The 15,651-nt window shown below is 36.8% G+C and overlaps 1 protein-coding gene across 1 annotated transcript in view; it reads left to right on the plus strand.

Annotated features, from left to right (window-relative positions):
* LOC132128988 (uncharacterized) overlaps window positions 1-15,651 on the plus strand; it is a 39,416-nt gene that overhangs the window by 19,226 nt on the left and 4,539 nt on the right. The window contains exons 2-6 of the mRNA XM_059540403.1: window positions 3,743-3,913; window positions 9,783-9,837; window positions 9,929-10,016; window positions 11,276-11,802; window positions 15,037-15,156. Of these exons, the coding sequence (XP_059396386.1) occupies window positions 3,810-3,913; window positions 9,783-9,837; window positions 9,929-10,016; window positions 11,276-11,802; window positions 15,037-15,156 (894 nt within the window). The 5' untranslated portion in view covers window positions 3,743-3,809. The remainder of the gene's footprint in view (window positions 1-3,742; window positions 3,914-9,782; window positions 9,838-9,928; window positions 10,017-11,275; window positions 11,803-15,036; window positions 15,157-15,651) is intronic.

Consider the following 15,651-nt stretch of genomic DNA (forward strand, 5'->3'; position numbering starts at 1 on the left):
TGAAGCATACATGAAATGCTGCCTTAGAATGTGGCCAAAAGGGACATTAAAAGTAATATCCCATGAGCGGTAAAAATGCACTCTAGTTTGGCAGCGAACTACAATTTGAAACAAAGCTCTTGATTTTTTAGAACACATTTTGCACAATTTCGTATACACTTCTGTTCAGTAAGTTTTTTTTTTTAATAATACTTTAGTAATACTTTATTTTTTTATTTGTTTTTTTATTTTTACAGTAAAAAAGTGACATTTGTAATGTTACAGGGATTTCTATTTCAAATAAATGTTGATCTTTCGGGCTTTCTATTAATCAAAGAATGCATCGTGCTTTCCACAAAACATTGATAATATTCAGAAATGTTTCTTGAGCAACAAATCAGCATATCATAATAACTTCTGAAGATCATGTGACAATAAAGACTGGTTAGTACTGATGCTGAAAATTCAGATTTGATCTCAGGAATAAATTACATTTTAAAACATATTCAGTTATTTTAAAAATATTTCACAATATTACAGATTTATTTTTCATCAATTAAATCATCTAGGTAAGCATAAAATCTTACCAACCCTAAATTTTCTAGCAGCAGTGTATATATTTTTTAGTATATATTGCCCACATTTGCATGCAACTGTACTAAATCTCACATGCTTTTCTCAAAATAATTTTAATTTCAGCATCACACACATAACAACAGGTTCAATATCCATCCAAATGTGTATGTGAAATCACAATACTGCTTTTTTTTCTGATATTGACTTGTGTGATTATACTTGGATTGGGACACACTCATCACATTCAGCTTGTGAATTCCTGGCCACAATTAGGGAAATTGTCTGTAATCCTGTGGGCGAGAGTTGAAAGAAGGCCATTAGAGGATGATGGGAGGTCAGGTTTGGGCAGCGAGTGAACAACTCATCCACTTCCAAATGTGATTACAATGATGCAGCGTGAGCGTGCACATATTCATATGATGGGATTTAGATCGCGTTCACCTTAAGGGACTAAGCTGGCATCACACAATTACAATGACAGTGCACACTTTATTTAGTAGTGATGTGTTCCTCCGAAACGATGTGTTACAGTAATGGAGACTTTTGTCATCGAGAAACATTGTAGTTGATTTCCATCTAAATAGGGTTGTTGTTTATAGTACAGATCATTTTTGTGGTTGTATTTCTTTAGATGACACATTAAATGAGCAGATTGAAGCATGAAGAAAGCTTTTTCTTTTGTGGTAATTCAGAGAAAATGCACATAGCCCTGCTACACACTGCAAACTTGCCATTTCCTCTGTGCAAAAAGATGCGAGCTTAATAACACACACTCAGATTAAAGTGTGTGTTCACATCTATATGATGCATTTGTGCGTTCATTAGCGCTGCTATGGTGAGAGGTGGGAACAACAGAGACGTACGAATTGTTGCTAGAGAAACCTTCCCATGGGAGGGCATTGAACAACACACTCCAACAAATACTTGCCCTGTTTAAAGACTCGTCCGAAGCCTGATTCTGTCCGTCGGGTTTCTATACCTCCTCGTTTCTTTTCTTTTGTCAATTAGCTGCAGATTCTCCTCAGCCGTTCTCTCCGAAACCGACTGAATATTTAGGAAATGTGCTGAGAGCAGCATCAGACGGAGGAGAGAGGGAGGGAGGGATGGTTTTGAATTTTTCTGGGGTGGTAGAAGGATGCAGTGATATCTTTGAGAACACGAAAACAGTGTTTATCTCACACAGATTCTTGTTTTATGAACCATCCACACACACATGTGATTCACACCCACAATCATAAAAATGGTGAACGCTTTTGGGTTTCCATGACCTCCTTTCCTGAGTCTGTCTTTTGCCATATCCCGCTCTCTCTCTCTCTCTCTCTCTCTCGCTCTTGATTTCTCAGTCTAATCCTGAGCTTTGGCCACATTTCTCCTCTGGCTGAATGTGTGTGTTGTTTCGTGTTTTGTGTGTTTAGAGGGGAAAGCTCAGGCCATCTTGAAAAACTGATATTTGATCCCGTGTGTAAAGAAGAGGAATGAGTCCAGCTAGTTTCACTCCAAGCATTAGCAGTGCTCTCTTTAGTCTCACCATCATACACTCAGTGATGGATTTCTTCATATGCCAGGCTGGCATTTTTAATGACATGATGAAAAATGTCAGGTGCTGTTTTGTGTGTATAAAAAGCAAAAAACATTTTAGTAGTTCATCATCTTGATGTTCATTTTAGAGAAATGTGAGCTGTACTTATTTTGACATTTTATTTTCATAAAAGTTATTTGAAACATGGAAGTAGACACTATATGTGACCCTGGGCCACAAAACCAGTCTTAAGTGTAAATTTTTCAAAATTGAGATTTTTGCATCATCTGAAAGCTTAATAAATAAGATTTCCATTGATGTATGGTATGTTATGATAAGACTATTTTTGGAGAAGATACAACTATTGGAAAATCTGGAATCTGAGGATGCAAAAAAATCTAAATACTGAGAAAATCACCTTTAAAGTTGTCCAAATTCATTCTTATGTATGCATATTACTAATCAAAAATGAAGTTAAAATGAAGTTTACGGTAGAAAATTTCCAAAATATCTTCATGGAACATGATCTTGACTTAAAATCCTAATGATTTTTGGCATAAAAGAAAAATCGATAATTTTGACCCATACAATGTTTTTTTGGCTATTGCTACAAACATACCCCAGCGACTTAAGACTGGTTTTGTGCTCCAGGGTCACATATTTACATTTAATATGCTTTCAGTGTATATAAAATATTTAAATTAGTAAACAGAGTTGCTTGTTGCCAGAAGCTTGTAGTGTCTCGTTAAGAGCTTTATGTTCATGTATCATGGTATTTTCAAGGTACTTCAAAGTATACCATACCATAGTAGAGGTTCAAAAATCATGGTATTAGCATAACTGTAGAGGAGAGTCAGTGATAACACAGTGACTTGTATTTATCTTTTTGACTGAATGTTGATTTAGACGTTAGCTTAGCCATGGTTAGCTTAGCTTAGCTTGTAGCTTCATATTTCCCCCACAGACGTGCCGAATATTGCAGTAATATTGAACTGCAGATGTTATCGCAGGCATTATTGTACACAGAGAGATATTAAACACCAGCCATGACTGTCACTCATGTGAGCAGAGGTACTTTTAGCAAGCTTTAAAAGCAAAACTTTTCAATTTAAGTCACTGCAGAATACCGGTTTTAAAACAGAACACTTTCTTTAAGCTCACTTTGCTTCGTGCTGTAGGTATATTGGTCAAAGTATAAGCATTTGAGCCACATGAGGTAAAATAAATGTATGAATACAAAGCTAAAATAGACATGAATAATTAATTCTTGCTCCAAACCATTAACTTCTAAAGCAACAAAAAACAGCCTTTTTTATGTTAAATGTTTATTTGTACATTTTCACTTAACTGTTAACCTTTATATACTGTATTCATTCAGTTGGTTGCCAGTCCTTTGGCAATATGTCAAAAAAGAAGTTTCTTGCTCAATAGCTTTCCTCTAAATATTGATATGAAACATCTTGCCATGACTTAACCCTCTTTAATTGATCATTTCTATCAAACTGCATAGCCCACCCTGCAGGCATCTAAAGAGTCAATAATTATTAGCATAATTTGGTATAACTTATTTATTTATCCTCTTCCCTTTTGCTGTCATTTATTTATTATTAAATCAGTTCTGTGTCATAACTTATGATCTGATCTTGTTTGTGTTATCTGTGTGTGTAGGTGCCCTGGACGAGCCGTACAGCAGGACCTGTGTGTGTGTGTTTATGTGTGTCTGCAGCTCGGGGGAATGTTTTCAAATCTCCCAAAAGTGCTGATACTGGGGGCCATCGCCGCCGCCTCTGCCTTTGTGGTCACCATCCTTATCCTCTTGGTGTGTGTGGGGTGTCAGAGGTAAGTGACACACACACACACACACACACAGATTACATAATACTAGGGCTGAGAATCATATTCATCATACTCCTTTAAAAAAAAAAAGAAAAAAAAATATTTTGTGTGCTTCTTATAGTGTAAATATACAATTATGTACTGAGGAATATTAATTAACAACATATATTTAATATAGAATAAATACAATAAAATAAAACATTTAGACTCTTATGAGCCAGTTCTTTAATGTGAATCAAAAACCTTATGTTCAAGAAGTGTAGTCTGATTCACGAAGGAATCACTCTCATTGATTGACTCTTTTAGTGAATCAAATCACTAATGAATCATTTAATGATTCACTTACTGAACCTCAGGTTGTTTATTGTATTTTGAAAACAAAACAAGAGCTATTACTTTGTTACAGTTGTGGCCATAAGTTTACACAAAAAGAAAATGAGAAAGATCATAAAAATGGCATTTTGTTGTTTTATTTAGTACTGTTTTAAATAAATGTTATTCTATTGCATATAGATTTATGACCATAATAGTACCTTGTTCATAAGATGCATGAGCCTTCTTAATAACTGAATTGCTATTATTATGCTTAATTAAGCTTAATTATGATTGCTTAATTATGTTGCATCAAAAAGTCAGTAAACACACCTTTTGCAAAACTTGTATTACATTTCATTTAGATTTGTTAGATCTTTCAAATCTGAAACGATCTCATCAAGTGAACTGCTGAGGGCAGCAACAGCAACATGAACAGAATTTCTCCTTTCCCAAATGTTCCTCCTGATACTGAAAGAATCGTTAATTGAATTAAGGAACCGCAATCGTTAAGAGCAGTCAGAATCAAAACCAGGACCGTTAATTCTTTACGGTTCACACCCATATCTTTATTCCTGAGCTGTTTGTGTGTTTGCACGTAAAAGTCTTTGTGCACAGACGCGCCCCACTCAAATGTCGAAAGAATGCAGCTTCTTAAAAACTCTTTCTCCCCCACTCTTGTGTCAGAGCACCTCCTCCTCCTCTTTTTCTTTAGTTCTGTCTCTCTTTACGTCTTTATCTCTCCTTCCCTACTGCGGAGCGACTTGATGAATGCTAATATAACTCCTTCAGCAGATTGCGTGCCCTCTGTAGGAGCCGTTTCGCTGGGAAATGCCTTAAGTTAAGCTCTGCGTTGGATGCTCATTTGTGACAAAGACTTTTGCTTAGAGATATTACAAGAAACGAAACCCTCTAACAAATCAGTTTCACATGCTCTCAGGCATTGTTCTATTTCTGTTCTATGTAACGTTTCAGAGAAAAGATGAATAGGGACTATACAGTTGTTGTTTTTTTGCATATTCAACACAAGTAAAAAAATTTTTTGCTGTATAGCCAAACAACTTGCTCTGAATTGTTCTACAAAATAGTTGTTTTAGTGTCATTTTAATGGTTAAAATCAAGGTACAGTAAAAACAAGTGATATTTAGAGCTCAGAGAGCAGGTTGGCATTGCTGCAAAGTTACCAGATGCCTAATGAAAAACACACACTGAGCTCATTGTTCTGAGATACACAGATTATGATTGTGTAAAACCCTTGTTTTTAGAATTAAAATGTTCAATCTCATTTTCATTGCAGAAGATGAAAATGTATGCACGCTCATGTTTTCCAAACCAGTGTTACATTATTCATAAAAGGAGACACTTTGAAGAATGTTCATGCTGCTATTTCCAATGCAAAGAAGAAAGAAAAAAAAACACCATAAAAGATACTGCTCATTTGTTATAATCTAAGTCTTCTGAAGTCATATGATAGCTATGAAGGTCCCCCTGTGCTGCAGATCTTAAATCTCAACACTATCAGTGACACCAAATGCCATTGCTTCTGCACTTTCTATCTAATGCCAGGTTGCAAATGCAAAAAAAAGATTTGTGCGTGGCGGTGAATGAAAAGATTTTTAGCAATTAATGATTTACATTTTTTGATTCCTTTTCTCACACAAAGGGTCGCTTTATGACATTGTATGATTCGTTACTTATTACTGAAACTGTTCAAAATAATTTGTCAATTGAGATAAAGCTTACATGAATCAAAACATAAATAATAGGAGCAAAACTGACAAATTAACCTAAAAAATATTATTACTGTTATTATTATTATTATAGCTATATTGATATTTACAAGTCAAGTCACCTTTATTTATATAGCGCTTTAAACAAAATACATTGCGTCAAAGCAACTGAACAACATTCAGTAGGAAAACAGTGTGTCAATAATGCAAAATGATAGTTAAAGGCAGTTCATCATTGAATTCATTGATGTCATCTCGGTTCAGTTAAATAGTGTCTGTGCATTTATTTGCAATCAAGTCAACGATATCGCTGTAGATGAAGTGACCCCAACTAAGCAAGCCAGAGGTGACAGCGGCAAGGAAGCGAAACTCCATCGGTGACAGCATGGAGAAAAAAACCAGTAGTTCAATTCCAGGCTGCAGCAAAGTCAGATTGTGCAGAAGAATCATCTGTTTCCTGTGGTCTTGTCCTGGTGGTCCTCTGAGACAAGGTCTTTACAGGGGATCTGTATCTGGGGCTCTAGTTGTCCTGGTCTCGGCTGTCTCTCAGGGCAGTAGAGGTCCTTTCTAGGTGCTGATCCAGCATCTGGTCTGGATACGTACTGGATCCGGGTGACTGCAGTGACCCTCTGATCTGGACACAGACTGGATCTGGTGGCCACGGTGACCTCGGAATAAGAGAGAAACAGACAAATATTAGCGTAGATGCCATTCTTCTAATGATGGAGCAAGTACATAGGGTGTTATGGGAAGTGTTCCCGGTTCCGGTTTACCTAATTAATGCAGCCTAAAAATCCTTTAACGGATTTGGATATTAAAAGCATATTAGTATGTTATGTGTAAGCCAGGTTAAAGAGATGGGTCTTTAATCTAGATTTAAACTGCAAGAGTGTGTCCGCCTCCCGAACAATGTTAGGTAGGTTATTCCAGAGTTTAGGCGCCAAATAGGAAAAGGATCTTTACAAAAATTAATTACAAAATATTAATGAAAAAAGCACATAACAAAATTACTACAATTAAAAGAAAAACGGAAAATATAAAATTAAAGCTAATTCAACTATGGATAAATACTATTATGATATTATTTGAATGATACTAAAATAACACTTTTTCAGAAGACCAGACTTTTATTCATCATTATTTATTCAACATGAAATTAAAACTGAGAATATTCAAGAGATATTCTGGGTTCAGTACAAGTTCAAATGCAAGCATTTGTGGCATGATATTAATTACTAGTTTCCTTTTCTTTAAAAAAGAACAAATCTGAGTACAATGTAAGTGAATGGGGACAATATTTAAACATTAAAATACTAGTGTTTCAGCAGTATAGCCACAAGACATAATATGTGTAAACATGATTTTATAAAAATTAAAAAATATATTATAATAATTTAGCTCAGCCAAAATGAAAATTTCTGAAAATTCACTCACCCTCAGGCAATCCAAAATGCAAATGTGTTTGTTTCTTCATCAGAACAGATTTGGAGAAATGTAGCATTGCATCACTTGGTCATCAGTGGATGCTCTGCAGTGAATGGGTGCCGTCAGAATGAGAGTCCACACAGCTGATAAAAACATCACAATAATCCACCAGTAATACACACCACTCCAATCCATCAGTTAATAACTTGTGAAGTCAAGCTTGACTGTTTTCACTTATAAACGTTGCTTGATCTTTGCATATTTTTCTCCTGTTTCAGACATCTTCGTCTTCAAGATTATTTTGTTATACAAACATGCAGCTTTTCGCTTCACGAGGTGTTATTTGATGGACTGGAGTCGTGTGGATTACTTGTAGATTACTGTAGCTGAGTTTAGCTTGAATATTCCTTTAAAACATGGCTTTGCTAATGCTGCATTCATGACTGCATACTCAGTAGCCAGGTGCAGCTGTTATTTTGCTGTGTGAGGTTTTGAAGTATGTACAGTGCTTTCTGCAAGTCATGTGTGTAGACACAGGGTCACTAATACCCAGGTGTGAACGTGTCCCTCCGGCCTCCTGAGTTTCTGACCTTCACAAAGGAACAGAACGAGACACAGCTACAAACAAACAGGAAACACTGCCATTAGGCAAAGGTTTTTTCTACTTAATTCGACTTTTAATGTCTAGTTATCTATTCATCCATAACGAAGGCTTCATATAGTTTAGGGAGTAAAAGAGAGAGAGGAGAGAAAATCCTCTGTTTCCACAGATTTGCGTTAAGTGTGAGAGATGTGCGGATGTTAAAAATGGGGTGAGAGTGAGAGGAACAAAAAAAGGTGTGTGTGGAAAAAAAGTGTGTATTTCACAGGCTGTAGGATCGGGGGAGAGAGAGAGAAGCTATAATTGATGTCACACCAGGTGTGTGTAGGGAACGAGAGGAGAAGAAAAGCAAGGGAGGAGGGATCGTCGGGGTTACCTATCCATCCTGCCGCTCTATCTTCCTCCAGCACACCTGCAACACATCTAGTCCCTCATGATTACGACATCCCTAGATATACCCAGACCCTGCCAATCCCACAGAGAGCCGCTGTAGTGGAATTTAACTTCCTGTCCTATTCAACAGAGCACAATAGCTCTGGTACAAAACCCAGAGCTGCATATCTAGTGTCTGCAAAGGCTGCAGCTTTCTAAACAGAAAGTAATCTCATAGGTGACTGATTAGGAACACTGCGTGCTTGAGCGACTTACAGATGATTCTAGTAGAGCGCAGCAGTTGGGCTTCCACTGTTCCCTTTCACTTTCCTCCATAATGAATGGGGAAGTCTCTTCAAGGTGAAGAACTACACTAACCAAAATCTTTAGGAAGAAGGGGCCAAATAAAATAGTCGCTGTTAACATGAAAATGAAAATCACGGCAAAAGAGCTCAACAGCAAATATCCAATTCCATTAGGTGAAATGAATAAGCAAAGAATATAATTAAGTTAGTCTCTCTACACTCTGTTTACGTGTTTATACTTAAAGGTTTTTGAAAAACATTTGTTTGATCAAAATTACAGTAATACTGTAAAATATTATTACCGTTTGAAGAAATTTTCTATGTGAATATACTTTAAAATGTACATTTATTTTTTTCCTGTGATGCAAAGCTGAATGCTCAGGAAACATTTCTAATTATTATCAACAGTTGTGCAGCTTAATATTTTTGTGGAAAAATGTATGCATTATTTCATGATTCTTCCAAAAGAACAGCATTTATATATATATATATATATAAGTCTTTAAAATTTTTGTCTTTACTGTCACTTTTGATCAAATAAATATTAAATGTATATAAATTATACAAATTATAATATATATAAATTATACATTTCTTCCAAGAAAAAAATAAAACTTGTATGCATAATAAAAATAAATAAATAAATGCCTATTTACATTATTCTGAATTTTTGTGACAATTTTGTGTAATCCTTACAAGTATTATTATTATTTTTTAAATGTTTATAGTAAAAATGTATGCAAAAATCACTGGAGCCAAGCCTGCAAAAAAAAAAAAAAGTCAACAGTCACTGTTGTGTTTTATAGTTTCACGTTAGTGAAAATCTAGCACAAACGTTAAATAATTAATTTATACTTTCCATGGTTAAATGAAACATATTTATAATGATTTTTGCTCTAGATTTGCCCTTTATCTTGAATGAACTTTTCATATGTTGCGCTTCTAATTTGGTCAAAACAAGGCAGCATAATATTGTTTAACTCCCTGACGACAGCATTTGTGTCTAAAGGTTGCCTATGTCACCTTAAAATACTAAAAACTATTTACTTACAGGATGTTCCGGTCTTTAACGTGTTTGCTGTATTTTATGTTCTCCTTACAAAAAGTGTCTCTCACTTTGTCTACAGAAAAAGCAAGAGCAAACATGGCCACGCCAACGGAGGGGCTCAGAGAAAAGAAACAGTGAGTGCGAAAAAAGTATATATGGACAAAGTTTAATTATGGACGTGGATGTACAGTACATACATGAACATGATGATGTTTTGAATTTCAGGCTGCTCTGCGCCAGTCCAAGCTGAGCTCAATGAGTAAATCTGACACCCGCCTGCATGACATGCACAGACTGCCCTGCAACGCAAACGGTGAGAGAGACTGCTCTTCATGAGATATGGACACAAGACACATTTACCACACAGCACGAGCGTGCAAAGACTGACGTCTCCAGAGACTTGTCATGGTTAGATGTTTACTAGCTCATGTTTCCACTGCCACAGACGTGTGATCTGCGAGGCTGATGATGACAGTAGTCAAGCTAACACACACACAACACACACATCTCTAAGCCTTAAATACATCTTCTTCTGATTTTATAAATCCAGACTCACTTTATTTTTTTTGTGTAAAACACAAAATACACAATAAGAAGGATAACAAGGTCAACATGGAAACAAGGTCATAATATCCACAGATCATCAGTCCACATTATTCCAAATTATTCCAAGAAATATTAATATATTGCTTCGACTGTGAAAAGTTTTTCCTTTTTCTGCAGAAAAGTTTCAACCCAGGTTACAAATTATGGTTGTTTTGAAATGTTTGTAAGATTTTGAAAATGCTGTCCCGTTTCCTTGCCACAATTATAACGTTATTTAAAAGTTACAAAAATGTTTCTTCCAGTGTTCTAGTAACTTTTTCCACACAAAAATATTATTTGAAAATGTATAAATTCTCTAAGAATGTAAATATGTCCGGTTTTCTTGTCATGAGTAGAACTTTATTTAAAGATTCCCGAAATGTTTCTAAGAAAGTTCTACTATATTTTCACCGAAGATGGAACATTTATTTTAAATTTCTTAAGAACATTAAAATGTCCAATTTTCAAATTATTTATAATTTATTTACAACTTTCTACTAATATTATTTTCAAAATATAGCATTTTTTTTTTTTTTAGCATTTTTTCATTTATTTATTCTAATAACCAAGTAAAAATAACACCACAGGATCACAAGAATGTCTTCTCTCAATGTCGTGAGACCTTATATAAAATATTCATAAAGTAATAACAATGTTCCAGAAACATTACTTTAAGAATGTTTTGTCCTAAAAAATGATATAACTTAATAAGTTATATAATATATAATATTTGGGAATATCATTTGATATATAGTTTAGAAAACAATATTTACATGTAAGATTGTGAGTGTGTGGTCAAAATACACAATCCTAATAGTAATGGTCTGCCCTCTTGTGTTTTCCTGGAGTTATGTCAAATGTGACATTTTTATTAATGGCCCTTTCTACTATGTCTGAGTTCAGTATTTTATCCAATATGACATCAGTCCTCCAGACTTGAATCTGTCCCATCTCTCTAATATTAATCTGTGTTATTCTGATGGACAGGTGGCCCTAAGAGCCGTCCGGCCAGCATGGATCTTCTGCTCCTTCATACCCGCCGCTCCACGTCTGACCTCCGTCCCAGTCCAGGCCGCCAGCTGCCTCGAGCTCCCAAAAAAACTGAGAATGAGGAACGTGTGCACACCTACTCTGACGTCTGCCGCCGCTCCTCTCCCTCATCCCTCCTGCCGGATGACGGCCTGTACGAGAGTGTTGGGATCAAAGGGGCGGGGCCTGATAAAGCTGCCCCACCTGCTGCCCCTGCCCCGACGTCAACCAACCGTGCCCACAGCCCGACGCTTAATGGGAACGGCCGCGGTGGAAGCAGAGGAGGCGTGAACGCCGTGAGTCAAGACGAAGTGACGGCGGAGTACGCCTCCATACGGAAGGTGAAGAAGCTGGAGCGCGGCAGGAGGGAGGAAGTGCTGGAGGATGGAGAAAGAGAGCACCAGAGCGTGTCCAGCAGCGAGTCCTCCAGCAGCACCTTGCCTAGGAAAACACTGGAACCGTTTCACCTGCCCAATTTCCCGAAGGTGAATATGACACAGCTCAGCCCCACAGGTTCAGAACAGTTAAAATAACAGTTATAGCTCATCCTGCAGGGGCGAAAAGCTCACAGAAACCTTTAAAGAACGGATATTACTGGTGAACAGAGTGTCATATAGACTCTTTCAAGACACCTAAACACCCTAAGTTCTCAGAAACAAAGGTACAAAAGCTGTCACTGGGGTGGTACCTTTTCGAAAGGCACTTCTTTGTACCTAAAGAGTCCATGTTAGTACCTTAAAGATATATATATATATATATATATATATATATATATATATAAATACCTAAAGTGTACATATTAGTACCTAAAAGGTACAAAAGTGTCCCTTTTGAAAAGGTACTGCCCCACTGACAGCTTTGGTACCTTTTTTTTCTTAAAGTGTACACTCAGAACAACTTAGCAGCCACATAGTAGTGCCCTAGCAACCACCCAGAACTAAAAAGTAACACCCTAAACACTTGGCATTGCTTAGCGTGGCATAGCAATGCCATGGCCACGATTTAGAAAACTCCAGCATCATTATGAAGGTACATGTACACCACTCTAATTTTTTTTTTTTTTTGAGAAACGATAATGCTGTTGTTGCAGGCAAAAGAAAAAGTGAGACAAAACTTAATTGTCTGGCATTTGCGCCAATGTAAATGCTATGCACTTAAATGCAGAGCCTGGTAGTGCAGTTACACGTTTTGACCACTTGAGAGTGCTGTTTCCTATAAAAACATCCCCTCGATCCACCAGTCTGAAACATTATCTAAAACCTTCTTGACTGATATGAATATGACTGATGACATTTACATGGTCAATCTTTTAGATGTTAAATGTTTTTGATTAAAAGAGGTCCAAGAATTGTTCAAATGTCTTGCATTGTTACTTGTGTGTGTGTGTGTGTGTGTGTGTGTGTGTGTGTGTGTGTGTGTGTGTGTGTGTGTGTGTGTGTGTGTGTGTGTATGTGTGTGTGTGTGTGTGTGTGTGTGTGTGTGTGTGTGTGTGTGTGTGTGCATATATTTCACCCATATCTGTATCAAGTTTTGCAGAGCAGAACAGCCACGCAGAGTGATGGTGCCTTTAAAATGGAAAACACACAGACAATGATCGGATAATGATCCAGTCTTCCTGCTAACTCAGCTCTGCTCTACTTGTCTTTATGTGTGTGTGTGTGCCATTTGTTTGCCACATATGGAGATAAAAATCTTCTTTGTCAGAGGTTTGTTGATTGATGGGTTGTTTACACAGGCACAGTATTGTATTCAGTGCATACTTATCTTTCTAAATCTGATTTACAGTGTGCCACTTGATGTTTAAGGAAGGCTAAACAATATTGGTGTGTGTGTGTGTGTGTGTGTGTGTGAGTGTGTGTGTGTGTGTGTGTGTGTGTGTGTGTGTGTGTGTGTGTGTGTGTGTGTGTGTGTGTGTGTGTCTTTGACCTGCATCAAATCCAAGCCAGTATCTAGAGCATATTTTTTTTTGTATATGAAAACAAGCATGCAAAGTGGTTGTGCAGCACATGTGTTACTCCAGTGCACTGGGCTGGATTATGTAAGGTCTGTTGGCAGGCTGCCTGCCCCGCCATGTGTGTGTTTTTATTTTTTGTATTTTTAATTTTTTGTTAAAGGCATCTGGGAGGATCCACAGAGCAGGTAGTTGCTTCAGCCAGGGAAATAAATAGCAGCAAACACTGAAGCCATTCATCTGCTGGTATTAATCTTTCATAGAGGTGGTGTGTTTCTTTCCCACTTTAATCATTGGCTCTCTATTCTGCGTACACATCTGTCCCTGTAATGATTACCTCACAGAACATTTCCATTGTAGAAACAAACACCAATCAGCTCTAAATTAAAGGAGCAGTTCATTTCATTCCAGACCAGCATGACTTTCTTCCGTTGTTCTGTGAGACACAAATGGTGAACTTCTGAAGAATGCACTGGCCACCCGTTTTATTTTTCATAATGAAAATGAATCAGGAGTGGTACTGTTGAGCTCCAAAAGGACAAAAAATATAATCACAAAACTGGTTTCTACATTTTTTGCCGAAAATTTCAAGTGTTCTGATTTCATATAATAGCTTTCTGTGACAAACAGACCAAAGTTAAGGTCATTATTTTACATTTTTGTATATAGTACACTATTATAGTTTTATTAATATTCAGCTTTTATTTGATATTTTCAGAATTCATTTTAATTACATATGTTTTAAATATTTTAATCTTTATTATTGTTTTATATTACTAATTCTGTTTAATTTATTTTTATGTTATATTTCAGTAATTTTAGTGCTTCAATTTAAACTTATTTTACTTTGTTGACAAGGCAAAAGTTTTCCTTTTCATTTAAAGTTTTTCATCTTATATTCATACTTTATTTTAGTTCAGATTTATTTCCAATTAGAATAATAAACCGGCTGCTGAATGAATAGTTCACTAAAAAATTAAAATTTGCTAAAAGTATTTTCACGCTGAATGGGTGCCGTCAGAATGAGAGTCCAAACATCTGATAAAAACATCACAATAATCTACATGACTTCAGTCCATTAATTAACATCTTGTGAATTGAAACATGTTTCTAAGAAACAAATCCATCATTAACATGATTTAACTCTAAACCTTCACTTTTGGACAAAATACAAAATACCTCTATCCATAATAACACTTCCGGCCAGAATTTGTTTCCTACAAACGCACAGCTTTTCACTTCACAAGACATTGACTGATGGACTGGTGCCATGTGAATCACTTGTGGATTATTGTGATGTTTTTATCAGCTGTTTGGTCTCTCATTCTGACGGCACCCATTCACTGCAGAGCATCCACTGGTGACCAAGTGATGCAATGCTACATTTCTCTAAATCTGTTTTCATGAAAAACAAACTCATCTACATCTTTGATGTCCTGAAAATGAGTGTATTTTCATTTTTGGGTGAATGATTCTTTTAATCTCTTCATATGGATTGTTTAATCAGTCAGGTTGTAGAATCGAATCATTCTGATAGGTGACGTATGATTCAGTGTTATCACAAACAACAGTTGCTGATTCATTGAAAATGTCTACAAAAAAAAAAAAACAGAGAAATTGATTGGTTCACAAAATGGATGTTGCTGCTTCTCTCATGAACTCATGAACACGGAGAGCTTGAATTGAGATGACATCAAATTCAGTCTGTTTGCATTTGCAATGCTCGAGGAGATCTGACCGTCTCGCATGTTCCTCGTGTGTCCAACAGGAGGCGGTCTTCATGGGCAACGGAGAGCAGTACATTTGGAAACCACCAGAAGAGGATGAGATGATGGTGCCAGGGGTTCCTCAGCTGGAGAACGGACACAGCCATCCCACCGCCGTGGAGGTAACCTCTGCCTCGCTATCCCAGCACTGCAGACGGGGTCATGACATTTGTCCAGGTTTACATGAATGGATCAGGTTTCACACTTTGACATTTGACCTCTAAAACCCAGGACCGCTTCGGATCTCTTTGGTATGACCCTTGTGCATCAATAAAGAGTTTGGAAGTGAGTGGAATGATGGCTGATAAATTGTGGCTTGTGAGTGAGAGAGAGTTTAAGCCTTCATTTCTCCCTCCCCCTCTCAACTCTCTTCCTCCTCTTATCTCTCTCTCTTCGGCTGGCTTGGTATGGCATGACTAACAGGGAGGTCAAAGGTCTGTAGACCGTGCTTGTTGACTGTCAGTTCAGGGTTGGTGTGAGGGAAGGAATATGAGAAGTGGGGAGAGGTCTGGACAGACAGGCACTCTGGGTAAACGTGTATTAAATTAACTTCCTGTGACCGATCAAAACTCACAACTTGGTTTCAGATAAAAAGATGCCTAGTGTAGATTATGTTT

Source organism: Carassius carassius, chromosome 46, assembly GCF_963082965.1.
Source record: "Carassius carassius chromosome 46, fCarCar2.1, whole genome shotgun sequence".
Classification (NCBI taxonomy): Eukaryota; Metazoa; Chordata; class Actinopteri; order Cypriniformes; family Cyprinidae; genus Carassius; species Carassius carassius.